Source organism: Paroedura picta, chromosome 2, assembly GCF_049243985.1.
Source record: "Paroedura picta isolate Pp20150507F chromosome 2, Ppicta_v3.0, whole genome shotgun sequence".
Classification (NCBI taxonomy): Eukaryota; Metazoa; Chordata; class Lepidosauria; order Squamata; family Gekkonidae; genus Paroedura; species Paroedura picta.
This window is the reverse complement of record NC_135370.1, coordinates 176932800-176955434: the sequence shown is the minus strand read 5'-3', so window position 1 is coordinate 176955434 and position 22635 is coordinate 176932800. Positions and strand designations below refer to the sequence as shown.

Below are 22635 nucleotides of genomic sequence, written 5' to 3'. Positions count from 1 at the left end.
GCTCAGTGTATTGCCTGTCTGCTCAGTTTCAGCAAGAATAATCATGAGCTTCATGTCAATAAGCAGCTTTTGCTACTAATGCCCAGGGTGTTCATTGAGAAAATCCACAGGGGTGTCACAATGTTCTGGTATACCACCTCGAGCTGTGTGATAACAATGATCTAGAAAGACAAAGACAGGAATGTATCAGTCTAAGAACTCTCCCTGACCTTCTTTTAAGAAGAAGAAGGTTCTTATATGCCGCTTTTCCCTACCCGAAGGAGGCTCAAAGCGGCTTACGGTCACCTTCCCATTCCTCTCCCCACAACAGACACCCTGTGAGGTGGGTGAGGCTGAGAGAGCCCTGATATTCCTGCTCGGTCAGAACAGTTTTATCAGTGCCGTGGAGAGCCCAAGGCCACCCAGCTGGCTGCATGTGGGGGAGCGCAGAATCGAACCCGGCATGCCAGATTAGAAGTCCGCACTCCTAACCACTACACCAAACTGGCTCTCTTTTCTGACCTCCTTTTCTTTCCCCCCTCTCTGCAGCATGGAGGCTCCCAGGTCAGCCTATCTGCCGTCTCTCACAGTGACAGTGCCTCTTCGACCCAGTCCTTGTCTCACGGAGGGGTGCCGGAGCTGCTGGTGGGGCTCTCCTACCACGCCACGACAGGGCGGCTGTCTGTGGAGATGATCAAGGGCAGCCACTTCCGCAACTTGGCAATCAACAGACCGCCCGGTAGGTAGAACCGTTCCGTGGCCTCTAGGCTGTTCGGGCCCTTTTCCTTATACTGATCTCCTGTCCGGGTTGGAACTGCCACAGAACAGCCCAAGATGGGCTTACTGTTTCCTCAGCCTGCAGTAGCTGAGTTCTGAGAGTCATGTGTGCTCATGAAGCTGCCTTCTACTGAGACCGTTTCCGCATTAGGAGACATACCTCCGTATAGCCTCACTTTGGATTTCCTTTGGATGCTGCAAGTCGACTCTAGCCTTTCCACGTTTGGGCTTTCCTCCCCGGGCAGGAATTCGCAACATGCTTTTGGCAGCCTCCTTATCATGCTTTGCTCCTTCCTTTCCCTCTGTCAGAAAATGTGTTTTTTTGGAAAATGGTGCCTGCTTGCCCCTTTGTTTTCGTTGCGCCCCTTCATCCCAGCATTCTGGGACTAACGTAGCTGAAGGACTGCCTGTGTCCTTAAGAACCTGCCCAACCAATGAAGTTGGAAGGCCTGCTTCTTAGTTTATAAGGGATCTCTAGGGATGCCAGGCCCTTGCTGGGGCTGGGGGAAAACCCCACTTTGGAGTTGCTCCCCCTACTTTGGGGGGTTTCAGAAAGCGAGGGGAAATCCCACTTAAAAAAACAGCTGTCCCCCAGTCCTCCCACCCAGACTCACCACCGCTGCATTCACCGGGACCAAGAAGAATGTCCCAATATGCTGGCATCACTTGGAATTGGCCAGCCAATCGCCTTCCACCCCTCACCCCTGACCACCCCCTCCTCCTTCCACTTCCTTCCGAGGCTCGGAGGCTGCAGATCCCTGCTGTGTGAGAGCTGCCCCTGCCAATGAGTTCCCTAACAGCTGCCTGCAGCCTTTCCAGGTCCTGGGGGGGACGGAGAGGCCATCTGCAGAGTTCTTTCACCCAACCCCCCCCAATCTAGCGCCCATTGTATTCCTAAGTGCAACTGGCTAGGCCCCCAGGTACAATTATAAGATTGGAATAAATACATTTACATTTTGGTATGCCTCCTGTTTTTCCAGAACCAGCGTGTGCCTAGGGCATCATTCTGATAGGTAGGGCCTGTTAGATGTTATCATCTCTGCTCTCATTATGTTCTTATGCTCATACTTGCATTAGGGGAAGGACATCACTCGCTGTTAGAGGGGATGTGTTTTGTTCAGAAGGTGACAGGGTAAATCCCTGATAAGGCTGAACCAAGTGATAAGGACAGCCTGCATCTCCATGTCTTTGGTTCAAGGCAGCGGGGGTGGGGGGCTGGGGGTGGGGGTGGCCTATTGTTCAGGATTTGTCTTTCAAAAAAAGGGAGGGGAGGATCTCCTCCCACATACCTCATGGCTCTTCCACCACAATTAATCATGCGGGATAATTACAGCCTTGCGCCTTCCCTGATTATAGCAGCAGAACATTAGCCCCATTAAACAAATACAATAGCAGCAATTTGTGCGAGAGAGCAGAATACAAAGAGTGTCAGTCCGGGATTGGTGCTAAGAACGGGGACAACCTGTTAGAGACAAAGGGAGAGAGGAGGGTTGTCAGGTTTCCCACGGCAACCAGCAATGGGTGAGGGGGACTTAGTGTATTGGAAATATTTTACCATAGAGTTTTGGCCGATTCCTAGAACTACCTTACGTCACTTCTGGGTTTTCACCAGAAGTGATGTAACTGCACATACTTTATTTATTTATTGACTTGACTTGACTTGACTTGACTTGACGACTTTTATGCCGCTTTCCCATACGGCTCAGGGCGGTTTACATACAACGTTGTGGGGCATTACATGAAAGGACCCTAAGCGTAGAGCATAGTCAAAAACAACATCAACAGTAATCCAATAGTGGTTTAAATTAACATAACATCAATGAATTTGGTCAACAATAATATAACAGGAATAACTTAGATAAATCCCCAGAGAGGTCAGACTGGTGTAGGCCATGGAGGTGTCTGAAGGGGGGACCTGTAGGTATTATTGGGTTGGTCAGTCTCAGGGGAATTCTTGGTGGAGGAGCTCCCTTTTTCAGGTCTTTTGCATATGACATCACCAGTTTGTTAAAATTTTCTCCCAACTCCTCTCAGGGTGACACTGGGCAACAGGGACTGGAGCAGTGGATCCCCCACCATAACCTGGGGAATGATAAGCCTAATAGGAGTCAAGCAGGTCCATGTGACCTATTCCTACCAATTGACTTCCTTGCTGATATGGGCTGAACTTCTGAGATCGGGCGAGATGGGGCTAGCGTGGTCAGGACCATGGGCTTCTAGGGAACTTGAAACACCCAGTGTTTGTCGTCAGCAAAACAGCTGGATAGCAAACCAGATTTAGACTCCTGTTTTGTAGCAAGGCCACTGGGTTGCTGGAATGCAAACAAGGGCTGGGCCTCTAGTCTCTGGGCCGATAACAAAACGGAATTAGCCTTGCTTGGCTTCGCCAGCATCCCTCCCTGCAAAGCAAATTCATTCTTGTGTCGCGCCTCATCTGCTCTCTCCCCGCCCTGTTTGCTCATTCGATCTTATCGCGCTGCGTGGGAAGAGAAGGCAAGGATCAAACTTCTGCCATGCTTTATGGAGAACTTCCTTCTCCAGATGGCACCTTCTTATGAGGAGTCCCAGAAGCTGGAGTTTACCCAGGTTGAACTGCGTTCTTTCAGTCTGTTTATGGTCTCTGCTTTGCTCACAGATATAGAGGTGAAGGCACGAAGTAGGGTGTCCAACTCTGGGATGGGAAATACCTGGATGTTTGGGAGTGGAGTCTGGGGTGGAAGGTAGCCTCTGCAGGGGATAATGCTATAGAATCCACAATTCAGCTGAACTGATCTCTGTTGTCTGGAGATGTGCTGTGATTTGGAGAAATCTCCAGACCTGAGTACATGAAAACTGATTACATGATATTCCTGACAGGGCAGAAGGATGACAATCCCTGGTGGGACCTGGGAATCTCCTGGAATTATATTTCCAGACTAACAAAATCATGCCAGAAGATGAAAAAATGTCAATTTTGGAGAATGGACTCCATAACATGACGTTCCACTGAAGTCCCTCCCTGCCCCAAATGCCACCCACTCAACTCCGCTCCCAAAGCCTCCAGGAATTTCCCACTTAGAGATGGCAACCCTAAGACAGTCACAGACTAAGAACTAGAACCTGCATCTCTTTGTTCCCAGGTTGACACTCTAACCACTGTGCCACAATGTTGTCCCCTCTCTCTGAAATGAAGTTTGTTTATTTTCTGTAGCTTTACCTGCCTGTCTATCAAGGCATTCCAGATGGCCTAACCACCCCTATTGTTCTCCGAAACCTCGAAATAACCACCCCCCAAAGACAGAGTGACAGCATACCCCAGGAATAGCCAGATTTATATATTTATAATTGAATTTATATCCTGCCACTCCCATGACCGGCTCGTGGTGGCAAACAATAAATACAACCCCACCATAAAATCCCCATAAAAGAGCAAAAAGACCCAAACAATAAAATAATTGGTAACAGTAAAAATCCCATTTCCATTCCCCGCTCACAGAAGAACATAGAAAACACAGAAGAAGATAAAAAAATGGGTAAAATACAGAGAAACAAAGTCTCCACCAGTAAAATCTAGGAAAAACTCAATATGAACTAGGTAACTCAGAGTAAAGTCACCCCCTAGGAACTCAGAAATGAAACCATGAGAAGATATGAATACAGTAATCAGACTCTAGGTTTATCAAAGTGAGCATCGTCTACTAAGACTGCCTGGTCGTTTTAGGCTGGGAAAGCCAGGGATTGAACCGGGGACCTCCTGTATGCCAAGCAGAGCCACAGCCCCTCTCTAATAAATATGAACACCAGAAGCTTACTCTTCTAAGGCAGATCACTGGTCTATCATGGTCAGTGTTTCCCATCACCTCCTGCCTGGTCCTTTTTGGGGATTGAACCGGGGACCTCCTGTATGCCAAGCAGAGGCTCTGCCACTGAACCACAGGCCCTCTCCATAGATCTCCGGATTCTCAGGTGGAGAACTTTCCCATCACCTATTGCTTGGTCCTTGAGATTCCTCAGGGACTCTTGAGATTAGGCTTCTTTCTCTTCTTTCGACTGTGACCGGAATGTGAACTGGATATACTTGAATAAATGTACCTCTCTCTTTTTTTTTTTTTGCAATGTACTTCTTGAGAGATTTATTCACTGCACTCAGAATGCCTTTTCTTTGACCGGGCAGATCTCTGCTATTTTGAGCAGATATCCCAATATGGAGGCTGCCCCAAACCCCAATCTGGGCTGATTCTGCACTTACTTTGTTTATTCCATTGTGGATCCTGCTGAATCCAGATCGATTTGAACTCGGGTCTTCCTCTTCCCACCCCCTCCCCATTGAAACAGGAAAGTGTTCTGCACGTGGTTTGGGGAGTTCAGAAGGGGAGGGGGGAGCCAAGCAAAGCCAGAGCCTCTTTCTTTCTTTTCTTGAAGGGGGGGGAGGATTGGAGACAGCAGAGGAGGGAGAAAAAAAATGACAAATCTTTACCAACAGAAGTTAGGGCTTCTGGGAGCTTCTGCTGAGAGAAATTAGGGGATTCCCCTTTAAGTCAAACTTGTCACCAGGGCAGCCTTGGCCAGTCAGGGCTTCTCTACCACAGAGTCAGCAATAAATTCGAAGCAAGCAGAGTTTCGCATGCTTTCTCATGCTTTCTCACTCCGAATCTTCAAATATTTAGGGTTATATCCACTGTAGGATATTGCGGGGGAAAGGTAGGGTTGCTCCAGATCAATCATGCTTGTTGCAGAGGAAAAATTTAAATCGGACAAAATCATAATGGAAATCGCATTCAGTGGAGATGGCAGGGACTGAATCGACCTGGGACTGGAATAAAAGCTCTGTGCAGACTACACCCTAGTGAACTATGTAAAAAGAGTCATGGCAAGGATGTGGAGTGGGTGGGAGCTCTCCGGAGCAACCGTGGCCCCATCTATTTCTTTAATGTTGGCAGTTCAGGCGGATACGTTGGCTCTGCTGCCATGAGCCATATTGGGAGAGCGGTATAGAAATGTAATAAATAATAATAATCATGAACGGGCAAGTTTCTTTTCATGCAAGCTGGCACCGCTGCCCACAGACATTGCTTCCTGTCTCCCAGTTGGGGCTAGGGCTGGCAAGACATTCAAGGCTGCTGGCGGGGAATCGGGGGATCTTTCCGGAAGCGGGAAGGAGCTCCATAACATGTTGACATCACCTGGAAGTGACGTCAGAACGTCATAGTGGTTGGTGGGGCGTCGCTCTAGCTTTTGGGCAAAACTCTATGGTAAAACTGACTTCAAACCATAGAGTTTTGCCCAAAAACCAGAGCTTCGACAACCCCGACACGCTGATGCCACTTCCAGGTGATGCCGGCCGTTGTGTTAAAAGGTGGCGTTCTTCCTGTTAGAGGTAAGTTTGAGGAGGATAGGTGAGTCCGGAAAGTGGGGGGCTCCAGAGTGGTTGACCTCGGCGCCTATGGTAGGTAACCCAGCCTCCTGCACCTGGTTGATGGAACATAGGGGACTGCTCCTCTGCTTATGGCCCCCCCTCCCGACTTCAGCCTTCAGGGCTCTGCTTTACTTCATCCAAACCGTTCACGGCTAAAGGAGGAGGAGGGGAGGGTCTCCTTTCTTTTGAAGCACACAAGCATTTTCACACCCCATGTGTAATTTCACACTTTGGGCTTCTCAGGCAGAAACGTGTAAAATAGCACGTCTTATGGAAACGGTGTGGGGGGAGGGGGGAAGAGCTGACTGCTAGAAAGAGGCAACTACTGGCTGTGATATACATTTGAGCTGCACATCGCTCTGAGCATAACTATCGGGGCTCTGCCCGAGATTTCCGAAGCTTCTGTTTTGTTTTGTTTTTCCGCCGGAGGAGGTGGCTCAAGTTAATTCCCCTTGCCCTGCGTTTTAAAAACTCGGTCCTGGAATGGGATTTCTAGCTGGAGAAGGGTTCGTGCACACAGAAGCTTGTGTCCTGAATAATACTTGGTTGGCCCTGTAGGTGCCTCTTTGTGCTGCTGGGGGTTGTGGGATTTCCAGGCTCTGTGGCCAGTTTTAGCCCCTGACACTTCTCCCGCAACCGCTAGTGAAGGGCAAATTCAGTTCAGATCAGCTGAAAAGTACCCAAATCGATACTTTTCAGACCCATCTGAGCTGCATCGTCTGTCCTTGCAGTTTAAATGGACCGAGACAGGAGCGGTCCTGGTGGAAGACAGTTTAACCTCCCTGGCGCCAGGGATCCTGAGCACCTTGTGGTCACCAGACCTTCTCGTCCTTTGGGAGAGACACAGTAAGAAACGTGGTCCCGAAGGTATGAAGACTGTTTAAGGCAGAGGTGGCCAAACAGCAGCCTTCCAGATGTCCATGGACTACAACTCCCATGCTGGCAGGGGCTCATGGGAGTTGTAGTCCATGGACATCTGGAAGGCCGCAGTTTGGCCACCCCTAGTTAAGGGCTTTGAAAGGGAGAACCAAAACCTTGAAACTGGAGCCAGTGTAGTGGGGAGAGTACAGGCCGTATGTGGGCTGTACACTGGGTCCCAGTAAGGACCAGTGCAGCTGCGTTCTGGGCCAGCTGGAGTCTCCGGAGCAGCTTAGAGCACATGGCAGTAATCTATGTGTTCGTGTGAATATGTGTGGCTTCACCTCCCACGTTGGCCCTTTCGGGGCTCAAAACGGGGGGGGACCCCCTGGACTAGGATCCGGGAGACGCTAGTTCAAAACTCCACTCACACCATGGAAGCTCGGTGGGTGAGCTATGGCCAGTCAGCCCAACCTATCTTGCAGGGCGCTTGTGGGAATAAAACAAAAGGGAGGAGAGCCCTGGTTTGGGTTCCCGTCACAGAGAAAGCTGCGGCATAATAAAGAAAGAAAGAGACCCTGGGAGAGATATTCATTTGAGCATCAGCTGTGGATCAGCAAGACCAGGGGTTGCATTAATATTCAGCCAAGGGTGGGTGGGGGAAGATTCTGTTCATGGGGTGAGCTTGGGGCCATCCTTCCTCCTTGGCCTAGCCTACCCCACAGGAGTGTTGTGAAAAAAACCCCGAGGTTCTGAGAATACTGTAGTGCCACAGAACTAAGCTGATAGGGTTAGGGGAGAAGTCTGGTTTACCTGATTCATGTAACATCTTTCTTTGTTATGCAGGTATTCTCATTTATGTTTGGTTATTAAGTGAATTAATTTGTTCTGATTTTGATAATCATAGAATCATAGATATTGATTCTATGCATTGCTGCATTAATAATGCATGATAAAAGTTTTTTTTTTTTTAAATTCAGCCAGGGGTGGGTGCGTGAAATTCAGTTCATGGGGTAAGCTTGGGGCCATCCTTCCTTCTTGGACTGGCCTACCCCACATCCTTCCTTCTTGGACTGGCCTACCCCACAGGAGTGTTGTGAAAATAAAATGAGAAGAGAGAAGAGCTCGTTTTTTTAATACCCAGCAGCCTACCATCACCTGCTGGGTATTAAAAGGAGAGCCAGTTTGGTGTCGTGGTTAGGAGTGCGGACTTCTAATCTGGCATGCCGGGTTCGATTCTGCGCTCCCCCACATGCAGCCAGCTGGGTGACCTTGGGCTTGCCACGGCACTGAGAAAGCTGTTCTGACCGAGCAGTAATCTCAGGGCTCTCTCAGCCTCACCCACTTCACAGGGTGTCTGTTGTGGGGAGAGGAAAGGGAAGGCGAATGTAAGCCCCTTGGAGACTCCTTCGGGTAGGGAAAAGCGGCATTTAAGAACCAACTCCTCCTCCTCCTCCTCTTCTTCTTCTTCTTCTTCTTCTTCTTCTTCTTCTTCTTCTTCTTCTTCCCCTTCCTCTCCCCACAACAGACGCCCTGTGAGGTAATTGAGGCAGAGAGAGCTCTGACAGAACAGCTCTGTGAGAACAGCTCTACAAAAACTGGCTGGCCCAACGTCACCCAGCTGGCTGCACGTGGAGCAGTGGGGAATCAAACTCGGTTCTCCAGATCAGAGGCTCTTAACCGCCGCACCACGCCGGCTCCGGAAGGCGAGCCAACACTTCGGAAAGCTAGACTGCCCAAGTTCTTTAAATGGCTCCCCTCATTTCTATTTTTCTAACTATTCCCGTTTGCTTCTCGCAGATACTTATGGCAAGCTCTGCCTGCTCAACTCCGTCGGCCAGGAGATGTCCCGCTGCAAGACCTCCGTCCGCCGGGGGCAGCCGAACCCCGTCTACAAAGAGACGTTCGTCTTCCAAGTGGCCCTCTTCCAGCTCTCGGACGTCACGCTGATGGTCTCCGTCTACAACCGGCGCAGCATCAAGCGCAAGGAGATGATCGGCTGGCTCTCGATGGGGCAGAACAGCAGCGGGGAGGAGGAGCTGAGCCACTGGCAGGAGATGAAGGAGTCCAAGGGCCAGCAAGTCTGCCGGTGGCACACGCTCCTGGAGTCCTAACGCGGGGCGTGGCACCGCCGGCGGCATGCCCCTTCCCTCCCCAAAGGGGAGAAACCATCTCCCCAAATCTGACACGCAACGAACAGGACCGGACTTCGAAACGCACTGTCCTTTCTTTCTGCTGCTGTTGGGAATCTCTGGGGCACAGTCAGAGAGAAGGAGAAGCAGAGTTGGTTCTTATATGCTGCTTTTCTCTAAACAAAGGAGTCTCAAAGCGGCTTACAATCTCTTTCCCCTTCTTCTCCCCACAACAGACCCCCTGTGAGGGAGGTGAGGCTGAGAGAGCCCTGATATTACTGAAGAAGAAGAAGAGTTGGTTCTTATATGCCGCTTTTCTCTAAACAAAGGAGTCTCAAAGCGGCTTACAGTTGCCTTCCCTTCCTCTCCCCACAACAGACACCCTGTGAGACCACCAAGGAAGGCTCTGCAGAGGAAGGCCACGGCCAACCACCCCTGCTTCTCCCTTGTCTTGAAAGCCTCTCGCTGGGGTAGCGAGAAGTCAAATGGTGACTTAACAGCACATACATGCGTGTAATGCCGTCGTCCACAACAACCCTGCGAGGCAGGTTAGGCCGAGGCTTAATGACTGGATTTAAGCTTGGGCCTCTTCTCCCATAGTCTTTCACTGTCACCCCTTCACCCCACTGCTATGCATATTTTTTAAAAATAGATGAATTATCAGAGGCTCGCGTGCCCTTCGACTCGGCTGAGAGCCTCGGTGCCCTCTCCCACCCATACCCGTGGACCGAGATCCGGGCTGCCGGATCGGCTTCCTTCCCAACTGGCCGACTAATTGCTTCGAAACTGTTTCTGGCGCTCTTTGGGACGGTGGTCCCGCTCGTGCCCCATCCCCCGTCCCCCCGTACTCCTCGCTTTCCCACTTTCTTATTTTCATACCAATTGCTGGGGGCCAGTTTTCCTGGTTGACACAGATGAGGTCATTAGTCTAGCGCAGCATGTTACCCGTCTGTTCCTTGCTGGGTTTCCCCCCCCCCCTCCTTTCAAACCCCGTGTTTCTGTTTTCGGAGATGATGCGCGGGAGCGGGAGGGGAAGGGGGAGGTGCACCGGCCTGATTCCCTGGCAGGCGGAAGGATTGTCTCCTTTTCCGTTCAAATCCGGGGGACCCGTAGGTGACTGTCTAGTCCAAGGGTAGTCAAACTGCGGCCCTCCAGATGTCCATGGACTACAATTCCCATGAGCCCCTGCCAGCGAATGCTGGCAGGGGCTCATGGGAATTGTAGTCCATGGACATCTGGAGGGCCGCAGTTTGACTACCCCTGGTCTAGTCTCTTGTGTGCTCCGGAGATGACATGAGATCGATTGCTTCAGTCAAGGAAGCTGGGACCCTCCTTTTGCCAGGCTGTTAATGAGAAGATGTCGTAGTTCATAGGGTCTTCATAGAATAACAGAGTTGGGACCCCCTGGGTCATCTAGTCTAACCCCCCGCACTATGCAGGACACTCCCAACCCTATTGCTCATCCACTCTCACCTGTCACCTACTTGAACCTTCACAGAATCAGCCTCTCCGTCAGATGGCTCTCCAGCCTCTGTTGAAAAATCTCCAAAGATGGAGAACTCACCACCTCCCCAGGAAGCCTGTTCCACCGAGGAAGCGCTCTAACTGTCAGAAACTTCTTCCTGATGTTTAGATGGAATTTAGAATCATAAAATCGTAGAGTTGGAAGGGACCTCCTGGGTCATCTAGTCCAACCCCCTGCACTATATGGGACACTCACATCCCTATTGCTCATCCACTGTCACTTGCCACCCTCTTGAACCTTCACAGAATCAGCCTCTCCGTCAGATGGCTATCCAGCCTCTGTTTAAAAATTTCCAAAGATGGAGAACCCACCACCTCCCAAGGAAGCCTATTCCACTGAGGAACCGCTCTAACTTTCAGGAACTTCTTCCGGATGTTTAGATGGAATTTCTTTTGAATTAATTTCATCCCGTTCGTTCTGGTCTGTCCCTCTGGTCCAACAGAAAACAATTCTGCTCCATCCTCTATATGGCAGCCTTTTAAATACTTGATGATGGTTCTCAGATCCCCTCTCAGTGGTCTCCTCTCCAGGCTAAACAGACCAAGCTCCCCCAGCCTTTCCTCATACATCTTGATCTCCAAACCCCTCACCACCTGGCTTCTAAGCTGACTCTAGCCGGGTTGGATTCCCTGCTCCTACACATGCAGCTGCTGAGAAACCTTGGGTTCGTCACAGCCCTGATAGTGCTGTTCTCACAGAGCAGTCCTCTCTCTGCCCCACCTACCTCGCAGGTTGCCTGTTGTGGGGAGAACAAAATTTGAGTGTGTTAGCACCTTTAAGACCGACAGTTTTATTCTAGGTGTGAGCTTCTGTGTGCTTGCACACTTCCTGCCTTGCACACGCAAGCTCACACCTAAAGCTGTCAAATTTGGACTCAAATTTTGTTCTGCTACTTTAGACTAACACGACTGCACTCCAGAATCTATGTTGCGAGGAGAGGAAGGGAAGGCGATTGTAAGCCACCAAAACACCTTCCGGTTACTGAAAAGCAGGTAAAAACCAACTCTTCTTCTTCTTCTACCGGAAGGCGTCCTGAAATGGCCTTCCCTTCCTCTCCCTACACCAGAACTAATTTGTGTTAGCAGAGTAAATAGGTCATTGATATGCACACGCTCTATTTTAGGATTAGAAGAAAAGGATTTATTTAAGGAATGACCATATTTGATAGCGCAGAAGAGAGAGAAATAGAGCCTGACTATATGTCTAGCAGAGAGAGAATGAGAGAGAAGCAGGAAATGGCCCCTAAGAGTACCAATCTGGAGACAGACAAGAACACATAACAGGAAAGAAAGGTCCTGACCTTACTGATCTATCCAATGCTTTTCTTGCTGTCCCCTTCAGGCTCTTCTTCTCTTCTTCTCTTTCTACACCAGACATTTCCTATTCCAACAATTTTGAGTCCAGTGACCAAGAAAGAGTCAAGGTATAAGCTTTCGTATGCGGGGCACACTTGCTTAGAAACAATGTCATGTGTCGAAAGTAACTAGTTCATACGTATAGGCAAACTGTGTCCGAGGAAACGCGCATGCGCATGAAAGCTCACACCTCGAATCAACCTTTGATCTTCAAGGTGCCTCTGGACTCAAAATTCATTCAGACCAACCCGGCGACCCACCTGATTCTTATCTCCCCACAACAGATACCCTGTGAGGTAGGTGAGGCTGAGAGAGCTCTGAAAGAACTGCTCTATGCAAACAGCTCTAATGGGGCAGTGGCTGGCCCGAGGCCACTCAGCGGACTGCATGTGGAGGAGGAGTGGCAAATTGAACCTGGCTCTCCAAATTTAAGGTCACCGCCCTTAAACATGGCACCAAGCTAGCGCGCATGTGCTGTGATGAATGTTTAGTTAGCACAAAATTCCCGTTTTCTCCCCCCAAACCAACTTTGGCTTGTTTCTTCCTCTTACTCTGCCTCCGAAAGGTGCAGAAGAGTCTATTGAACGAGGCAGCTCGTTGCATGATCCCATTTTCCTCCTGATTTTTCTCCAGCAGACCTCGAGGGTAATGTATGTGGATCAATCTTCCCCCATTCCCTTTGTCACAAGAAACATCAGTGTAGAAACATACAGCTGGGAGGATCCTCAAAGGACATCTAGCCCAACCCCCTGCACAGGAAAGTGGCCATTTCCTTGCATCCCTCCACGATGCCCAGAGGAAGGCCATAAAAGGTCAATGTACACAGTGCTTTTCATGGTTGAGTGAGGGGATTTAGACTCATAGAGTTGGAAGGGGCCATCTAGGCCCTCTAGTCCCACCCCCTGCTCAATGCAGGATCAGCCTCAGGCAGTACAAGTACAACGATATAGGCTAGATATCAGGAAAACAATTTTCACAGTCAGAGTAGTTCAGCAGTGGAATAGGCTGCCTAAGGAGGTGGGGAGCTCCCCCTCACTGGCAGTCTTCAAGCAAAGGTTGGATACACACTTTTCTTGGATGCTTTAGGATGCTTAGGGCTGATCCTGCGTTGAGCAGGGGGTTGGACTAGATGGCCTGTATGGCCCCTCCCGACTCTATGATTCTATGGCCTGTATGGTCCCTTCCAACTCTATGATTCTGTGATTCTATGATTCTAGGATCTGTCTAGCTGCTGATTGAAGACTGTCAGTGAGACTGTGAAAATTGTTTTCCTGATATCTAGCCAATATCGCTCCCCACAGAGTATAAACTAATTACTGCGGAATCTAGATGGCCTGTGTGGCTTCTTAGAACTCTATGATTATGTTCCTGAGTTTTCACCCTTCTCTCTTATGGGGTATTTGGAAGTTGACGGAGATGCTACACCTCCTTCTGGTTCTTCCCTTCCTGGAGCTAGCATGGGCCTCCCCAATCACAGGGCTCCTGTTGTGTAAGAGAACAGATGCATGGATTTCATCCGGTCCCTATGCCATGCTTCCTCAACCAGGGTTTTGTGAAACCCTGGCGTTTCTTGATGACCCTGGAAGGGTTTCCCAAATGGGTGGGAGATAATTAATGTTAATATATTTAAAAAATGTGTTAAACATTTATCGGGAGATATGACCATATATGTGGTCATGTCAATGCACCCTCCCCATGGTAGATTATGGGCTGGAGGGGATGGGAAGGGGAGGGGCCCAAGGTAGGCGTGTCCACAGCTCTGCTTCCCAACCATATTCTGCACAATTTTGCCACTTCTGGGGTTTCTCAGAGCCTGAAGAATGTTTCCGGGGTTTCTCAGTGGGAAAAAAAGATGAGAGAGGATGCCCTGTGCTAAGGAATTCCTTCTATATGCCTATTTTCAATAAAGAAGCACAGATCATCCATGTGGGTTATCGGTCTGAATCAAAACCTAATTTCCCAAATTCTTAAGAATAAAAAGCACAATTTGATAGGCCCTATTTATACTTTCTGATACTTCGGTTCGTGCAACAGAATGTCCTTCGTAGCTCTGTGCATCATTTATGGTATGAAATTTTTAACAATATTCGTCTTGACGGTTTTCGCATTTCGGGGGGGGGGGGGGAACGGGAGAGGCGCCTGAAAGTGTGCGATTAAACTTCCAACCTTTCTCTTAATGACCTTGGTCTAGTCTCCTCTGTGTCCGCTTGAAATCGGGAGTTCGTACCGAGAGTTAATCATACGAAAGTCAAGGAGACCAGACTGTAAGTGGCAATTGAAATGTATTGCGGTCTTCTGCCCGAGCTACATTGACAGGTCTGCAGAGGAAGATAGAAAGGACTCAGTGGGTTCAGCCTGTTTTGAAATGTGTGGGTCGATCCAGTACGGAGGAGGGCAGCTAAGATGGTTAGGGGGTTGGAGCCCCTTCCGGCGAGAATAGGCCAAAGAGCCTGGTACTTGTCCCTTTAGAACAGGGGTAGTCATACTGCGGCCCTCCAGATGTCCATGGACTACATTTCCCAGGAGCCCCTGCCAGCGAATGCTGGCAGGGGCTCCTGGGAATTGTAGTCCATGGACATCTGGAGGGCCGCAGTTTGACTACCCCTGCTTTAGAAAATAGATTACCAAGTGGGCATGGAGAGGACAGAGGTTTATAAAATCACGCTTGGGATGGAGAGAATTGACAGAATTTTTTTCTCCAAAGTACTTGAAGGCATCCAGCAAAGTCGATGGGCGGTCAGTTCAGGATGGACAAAAGGGAAGACTTATTTATTTATTTATTTGGATTTATATACCGCCCTCCCCGAAGGCTCAGACTTAACAGTCTGCTGGCACCTTTAAGGCCTACAAAGTTTTAAATAAGTAATTAATAAGCCTGATTTGATTCGTTCTGTTGTTCTAATGAGGGCCTCGATTTGTGGGCTCCGTTCTGGGCCCCTGTGAGGAAAGACTAACAGTCCAGTGGCACCTTTCAGGCCAACCAGATTTAAATAATTAAGTGATTAATTAGCCCAAGATGATTAGTTCTAATGAGGGCCTGCATTTCTCTGCCCTGCCACGGACCCCTGAGAGGAACCGGTTCCTGGGCTAGATGGATTCGATTTCATCGAATCCTAGAATCATAGAGTTGGAAGGGGCCATACAGGCCATCTAGTCCAACCCCTTGCTCAACGCAGGATCAGCCCAAAGCATCCTAAAGCATCCAAGGAGGATTTCAACTTCGATCTTGTAGCCCATTGTCTGATCTGATCCAGCAGGGCTCTTCTGATGTTCTTAGGAAGGCCTATATTTAAAAAAAAATTAAATTGGTTTAACTCACCGGGGCTCTGATGTAACTCTAGGGTTACTCATAACCCTGGTTGGGAAACTCTAAATCAACCGTGGTAGGCAGAATGCTGGACTAGATGGGCCCCTGTTCCCATTTCTGGTCCCTTTTCTGATCCGCCAGGGCTCCTCGTAAAGGTTTACATCCTCTGGCCCCAGCCTCAGCTTGGCCTTCGGCGCACTGCGCATGAAGTCAGCGGGACGCTTAAAAGCAGCCCCTTGGAAAGAATTCAGCCTTTCCAGTGAATAGACGCCCTCCTCTCAAAGCGCTGCGTTTGTTTATTTATTTTTTTAAAAAATGTTGCCGTTTCAGCAACCATCTACTTCAGCCGGGCTCACTGGATTCCCAGCGCCACTTCCGCCCCCCGCACGGATGCTCCTTTTCATCTGTGGCAGCATTCCGAGTGCGCTTCTCTGATGTGGGATTGAGCCCACGCTATTGACTATTGATGGAGCATTTCTTTTTCTCCAGGGGGGAGGAGAGTTAAGATTCCACAGCTGCATCCTACCACCTGCGCCGGAGAGAAGATGCCAGCAGGATTCAACTCGTCAAAACCAGCATTTGCTTTTCTGGCTGAGGCACACGGTCCTCCCCCTTGCCCCCCCCCCCGCCCGCCCCACTCCGAGGCCATGGGGCATTGAGATCCCGAAGATGTCCTCGGCTTTTGTGGTCGGCCTGTCTGGTTTGCATGCCGCGTGCGACTCCACAGAGGCGTCGCATTGATCCGTTGTGTGGGCAGAGATTTCTGTGAAGCGCCGGCTTCCCGGCCCGTGAATGACTCTGTGTTATTAAGGGGCGAGGAGAAAGGAGCCATTTATCGATCCCGCTGCAAGGCAAGGTTAGGGAGGAGAAGACATTCTGAGAATCACGGCCCGGGCATCTGAGGGCAGGCGATGGCCTCCTCGGAAGGCGTTGGGGCCAGGTATCAGCTCTTGGGGGGAGGTGGACGGCGGGGGGGGGGGGGGTTAGAGTGCTCAACTGGAATTTGGAAGTCCTGGGTTCGAATACACCCAGGTGTGGGCGGTGGAGTTCTGCTCAGTGGGTATGATCTAAAAAAGTGCTGACGTTTTGGCACACAAGCAATTCAGATCTTTATCGAACCTATTAATAATAAGGATCTGTCCAGCCACTGCTTGAAGGGGAGCTCCCCACCTCCTTAGGCAGCCCCTTCCACTGCTGAATTGGACTCATCGAATCCTAGAGTGGGAAGGGGCCAAGAAGGCCATCTAGTCCCACCCCCTGTTCAGTGCAGGATCAGCCTCAAGCATCCAGGAGAAGGATCTGTCCAGCTTCTGATTGAAGATGGCCAGTAAGGGGGAGCTCCCCACCTCCTTAGGCAGCCCCTTCCACTGCTGAACTAGACTCCTAGAATCCTAGAGTGGGAAGGGGCCATCCAGGCCATCTAGTCCCACCCCCTGCTCAATGCAGGATCAGCCTCAAGCATCCAGGAGAAGGATCTGTCCAGCCGCTGCCTGAAGACGGCCAGTGAGGGGGAGCTCCCCACCTCCTTAGGCAGCCCCTTCCACTGCTGAACTAGACTCCTAGAATCCTAGAGTGGGAAGGGGCCATCCAGGCCATCTAGTCCCACCCCCTGCTCAGTGCAGGATCAGCCTCAAGCATCCAGGAGAACGATCTGTCCAACTCTCCCCCTTGTTACCTTTAAAAGGGATTGGGCAGATGCGTGGAGGGAGAGGTCTATCAGCGCCTACCAGCGATTGTGACTGAGGGGAGCCTCCACATTCAGAGGCAGTCAATCTGTGAAAACCAGCACCAGGAGGTGACAATCACAGTGCAGGATCATCCAAAAACAGCCATTATAAGTATCTGTCCAGCTGCTGCTTGAAGGCTGCCAGTCAGGGGGAGCTCACCACCTCACAGAATCCTAGAGTTGGAAGGGGCGTCCTGGGTCATCTAGTCCAACCCCCTTCTCTGTGCAGGACACTCCCAACCCTCTCGCTCATCCACTGTCACCTGCCACCCCCTTGAGCCTTCACAGAATCAGCCTCTCTGTCAGATGGCTCTCCAGCCTCTGCTTTAAAATCTCCAAAGATGGAGAACCCACCACCTCCCGAGGAAGCCTGTTCCACTGAGGCAGCCAATTCTACTGCTGAACTACTCCGACTATGAATATATTTTTTTCTCCTGATAGTTAGCTGGTAACATTCAAAGCATAGTTTAAACCCATTACTTTGGATCTTATCCTGCACTGCCAAAGGAAACTGCTCCTTGCCCTTCTCCAAGGGACAACATTTCAGATCATTCAAGAGAGCCGCCCTGTCCCCCTATCCACTTCCTCTCCTCCAGGCTGAAAACTCCCAAGTCCCTCAAGCCTTTCCTCCTAGGGCTTGGTCCCTTGGCCCCAGATCATCTTCGTCGCTCTCCTCTTTGCCCTTTCAATTTTATCTACGTCCTTCTTGAAGTGAGGCCTCCAGAACTGCACACAGGACTCCAGGTGGGGTCTGACTACAGCAGGACTAGGACATCTTGTGATACAGCCTGTCAGGGCTCTGTCCCCTGTTGTTGGCCCTCAAGAGAATTTGGTTGCCTGCTGTGCGAGAGACAGAATGCTGGATTGGATGGACCGCTGGTCTCATCCTGCATGGCCATTCTTATGTCCAGTTACTATTTCGGCCATTTCCCCCCATCCAGTTCTTTGTTCCCAGCCTTAATAAATGGTAGATTTTACTACAAGAGCCAGCTTGGTGTAGTGGTTAGGAGTGCGGATTCTAATTTGGTGAGCTACATGCAACCAGCTGAATGACCTTGAGCTTGCTACATCACTGATAAAGCTGTTCTGACTGAGCAGGAAAATCAGGGCTCTCTCAGCTTCACCCACCCCACAGGGTGTCTGTTGTGGGGAGAGGAAAGGGAAGGCAACTGTAAGCCGCTTTGAGACGCCTTCGGGTTAGAGAAAAGCGGCATATAAGAACCAACTCTTCTTCTTCTTGAGTAATCTCAGGGCGCTCTCAGCCTCACCCACCTCTCAGGGTGCCTGTTGTGGGGAGAGGAAAGGGAAGGCGAACGTAAGCCACTTTGAGACTCCTTCAGGGAGAGAAAAGTGGCATATAAGAACCAACTCTTCTTCTTCTTCTTCAGTATTATCAGGGCTCTCTCAGCCTCCCCTCCCTCACAGGGTGCGATGGATCTTCCCCAGGGAGAATAGCAGTACAGAGACGATGTGAATCAACAGAAGTGGAAATTCAGGGCTATCAGGAAGCCGCTTTGCCCTTCAGGAGGTGCCTGCAAAGCCCCCCCCCCCTCCAGAACAAGGTGACATTCATCTTTGTATCTCAGCCAAGTCTAAATAGCAGGAGCCTTTAATCCAAGCCCCTCAGTTCTGGTGACGGGCCAGATAACCTTTCCTCTCATTATGCAGACGGAATGGTCCCGCGTGAAATATCGTTTCCTGGAGGAGATGAAATAATCTTGGACTTCGGGGGGAGATGGTGCCCGGGGTACGGAGAGGTGGCACTTAGCTGCCGCTTGCACTGCAGCCTCTGCATTTCTGAGATGCCGCAGCCATTAAATATGTGTGGTGAGAGAAGGGGAGAATAGGGATGCCAATCCCCAGGTTGCAGCTGGAGATCCTCTGTGATTTAGACTGATCCTGCATGGAGTGGAGGAGGAGGAGGAAGAAGAAGAAGAGGAAGAGGAAGAGGAAGAGGAAGAGGAAGAGGAAGAAGGAGAGTTGGTTCTTATATGCCACTTTTCTCTTCCCAAAGGAGTCTCAGAACGGCTTCCATTCGCCTTCCCTTTCCTCTCCCCACAACAGACACCCTGTGAGGGAGGAGAGGCTCAGAGAGCCCTTAGATTACTGAAGAAGGAGAAGAGTTGGTTCTTATATGCTGCTTTTCTCTACCCAAAGGAGGCTCAAAGCGGGTTATAATTGCCTTCTCCTTCCTCTCTCCACAACAGGCACCCTGTGAGGGAGGTGGGGCTGAGAGAGAGCCCTGATATCACTGCTCGGTCAGAACAGCTTTATGAGCTCCATGGCAAGCCCAACGTCAACCAGCTGGCTGCATGTAGAGGAGCCGGGAAACAAACCCAGCTTGCCAGATTAGAAGTCGGCGCTCCGAACCACTACACCAAGCTGGCTCTGAATAGCCCCTTCCAACTCTATGGTTCAGTGATTCTTATCCTGGATGCTTGAGGCCGATCCTGCACTGAGCAGAGGGTTGGACTAGATGGCCTACATGGCCCCCTCCTATGCAATATAGAGACAGATCCTCAGCCTGGCCTACCTGACAGGGTTGTTGTGAAGATAAGGAGGCAGAGCTAAGGATATCATCTGCACCCCTTGCAGGAAGGGTGGTTGGAGTTCGTGACCATGTCCTGCCAGCCAGGATTGAAAACGTGCTCCTTTGCTGTAAGTATCACTCAAGCACTGGTGGGTGGATGCAGAGTCGGATATAAACAGTTTGTGGCGAGAAAGAGGGAGGCTATTTTTATTCGACAGCCGAGCGAGAGATCAGATGTTGCTCCACAGAAGGTTCACAGAAGGCGAGAGCCTGGCACTTTTTTGCCATCGTCGAGGGCTCACGGGTGCGTTGGTTTCGGAAAGTCGCTTGGTATCAGCTCAGTTTCTGTGCGGGTAAGCCCTGCAGACATGAAGGAGAAGGAGAAGGAGAAGGAGAAGAAGAAGAAGAAGAAGAAGAAGAAGAAGAAGAAGAAGAAGAAGAAGAAGAAGAAGAAGAAGAAGAAGAAGAAGAAGAGTTCTTATATGCCGCTTTTCTGGGTGAAGGTCTATGGACCCATAAAGCTGCCTTATATGGAATCGGATCCCTGGTCCATCAGGATCAGCGGTCTGCTCCAGGAATATGAGAAGAACCCAGCTGCATCAGGCCAGTGGTCCATCTAGTCTCACACAGTGGCCAATAGGGATTCCTAACCAGGTTTTTGTGGACCCACAGGGGGCCATGAGAGCTCTGGGGGGGGGGGGATCCGCAGCCTTGCCTCTCCTGCCCCCTTTAGTCTTCCTCGGGGATGCCTGTTAATGCGGATGGTGATGTCACTTCCGGTGAGATGTCACTTCTGGTGGGGGAAGGCATGGCAGGGAGGCATGACCAGCTGATACCACTTCCAGGGATCCTTGAAACCTGTAAAATTATTTCAGAGGCTCCTCCGCGGTCAAAAGTTTGAAAAGGCTGCTCTGTAGGACCAAGAACAGACAGAGAGCCCAAGGCCTCCAGAAGAACATAAAAAAGGCCCTGCTGGATCAGACCAGCATCCTGTCTCACATAGCGGCCAACCAGTTCTACTGAAGAGCCAATAACAGGTCCTCCTGATGGCCCCTGGGTTTTGGCTACTGTGTGACCCAAGGTGTGGGACTGGGCAGGCCACTGGCCTGATCCAACATAGCTTCTTATGGTGGACCTCCTGATGGCCCCTGGGTTTTGGCTACTGTGTGACCCTGAGTGTTGGACTGGGTGGGCCATTGGCCTGATCCAGCATGGCTTCTCTGAGGTTCTTCTGCATGCAAAAAGTCCCTCTCCTGCTGAACCAGGATGGCACCCCACGACCTTAGACACGGTTCTGCCTGGACATGTACCTTTTCCATTGCGACCGCCACCTTGTGGAACATTCCACGTGAGGACGTCTGGAAGGCTCCCGGTCTTACTGCTTTCCGCAAACTTTGCAAACCTGAATTATTGAAGAGGACTTTTCTGCAGAGGAGATGAAGCGTAACGCCGTACTAAATGATTCACAATGTTACTTGGAGAAATTATTAGGGACTGTGGTCTATTCCGCCACGTCTGTAACTGGACTCCTACTAGTGAATTCTGCACCCTTTCATGCATCACATTAACAATCATAGAATCATAGGGTTGGAAGGGACCACCAGGGTGATCTAATTCAGTGGTTCTCAACCTTCCTAATGCCGCGACCCTCTAATACAGTTCCTCATGATGTGGAGACCCCCAACTCTAAAATTAGGCAAGGGTTCTTTCACAGAAATTAAACCAAAACTGAGCGATGGCATGAAGAACCATGATTCATGATTGTATATCATCCCCCCCCCCCCGGGGTTCTCAGTTCAGCTCTGCCTCTTGTCCCACCATGCAGATCTCACTCTTTTCTGATGCTATATATAGACAAACACTCTATCTCAATCTACCCCGCAGGGCTGTTGTGTGGATGGCACCTCCCTCCCCCCGGCCAAGCTGCTTGCCTTGCCATGACCCCTGTGAAAGGGTCATTCGATCCCCAAAGGGGTCCCGACCCCCAGGTTTAGAACTAGTGATCTAATACAACCGCACGGAGAATGCAGGATGATGATGATGATCTGGGGCCAAGAGACCAATCCCTATGAAGATAGGTTGAGGGACTTGGGAATGTTCAGCCTGGAGAAAAGGAGGTTGAGAGGGGACATGATAGCCCTCTTTAAGTATTTGAAAGGTTGTCACTTGGAGGAGGGCAGGATGCTGTTTCTGTTGGCTGCAGAGGAAAGGACACGCAGTAATGGGTTTAAACCTCAAGTACAACGATAGATATCAGATATCTAGATATCAGGGGGAAAAAATTTCACAGTGAGAGTAGTTCAGCAGTGGAATAGGCTGCCTAAGGAGGTGGTGAGCTCCCCCTCACTGGCAGTCTTCAAGCAAAGGTAGGATACACACTTTTCTTGGATGCTTTAGGATGCTTAGGGCTGATCCTGCGTTGAGCAGGGGGTTGGAATAGATGGCCTGTATGGCCCCTCCCAACTCTTTGATTCTATGATTCTGTGATTCGATGATAACCAACTGCCCATTCACAGTGACCCCAATTCCATGCCCAGATGATACCCACCCCCCACAAAAAATCCCAGAATCCCTGACCAGTCTAGCCTGGAGGAATATGCATCTCCACCCCAAAGTGGCAATGGGCATTTCCCTGGGCATGCAAGAAAGGGCTGCAAGAGCCAAGCACCGACACAATCCCTTCTGCCCACCCACTCACAATCTACCTAAGTCCACAGAGTCACCATCTCTGTCCGATGGCTCTCTAGCTTCTGCTTCAAATCTTCCAAGGAAGGAGAACCCACCACCTCCCGAGGAAGCCTGTTCCACTGAGAAACCACTCTAACTGTCAGGAACTTCTTCCGGATGCTCAGCCGAAAATACTTTGGAATTCATTTCAACCCACTGGTTCTGCTCCACCCCTCTTGGGCAACAGAAGGCATCTCTGCTTTGCTTCCGGTCTGCGTTTTGACTTCTGGCCGGTGCTGCGACCCTAATCCTATTGCACCATTGACTGAATTGCATCGACCATCTCCGTGTAATCCACCCCAAGGCCAAGTGAGGAAGACAGAC

The 22635-nt window shown here is 50.2% G+C and overlaps 1 protein-coding gene and 1 long non-coding RNA gene across 4 annotated transcripts in view; one reads left to right on the top strand and one right to left on the bottom strand.

The window, feature by feature from the left end:
• The window catches only part of SYT16 (synaptotagmin 16), a 110632-nt gene extending 96498 nt beyond the window's left edge, over positions 1 to 14134 (top strand). For both annotated transcript variants that reach the window (XM_077323914.1, XM_077323913.1), the window contains 3 exons: positions 529 to 718; positions 8810 to 10254; positions 10391 to 14134. In XM_077323914.1, the coding sequence (XP_077180029.1) occupies positions 529 to 718; positions 8810 to 9123 (504 nt within the window). In that variant the 3' untranslated portion in view covers positions 9124 to 10254; positions 10391 to 14134. The remainder of the gene's footprint in view (positions 1 to 528; positions 719 to 8809; positions 10255 to 10390) is intronic.
• A 1862-nt stretch (positions 14135 to 15996) lies between these two features.
• LOC143830838 (uncharacterized) lies at positions 15997 to 22414 on the bottom strand. Of its 2 annotated transcripts, none has more exons than XR_013228610.1 (4): positions 22290 to 22414; positions 20895 to 21009; positions 19588 to 19944; positions 15997 to 16172 (listed from the first exon to the last, which is right to left on the bottom strand). It is a non-coding gene; the product is annotated as an uncharacterized LOC143830838 (long non-coding RNA). The 2 variants fall into 2 exon arrangements; XR_013228609.1 differs by lacking the exon at positions 15997 to 16172 and adding an exon at positions 18695 to 18953.
• Positions 22415 to 22635: the final 221 nt, after the last annotated feature.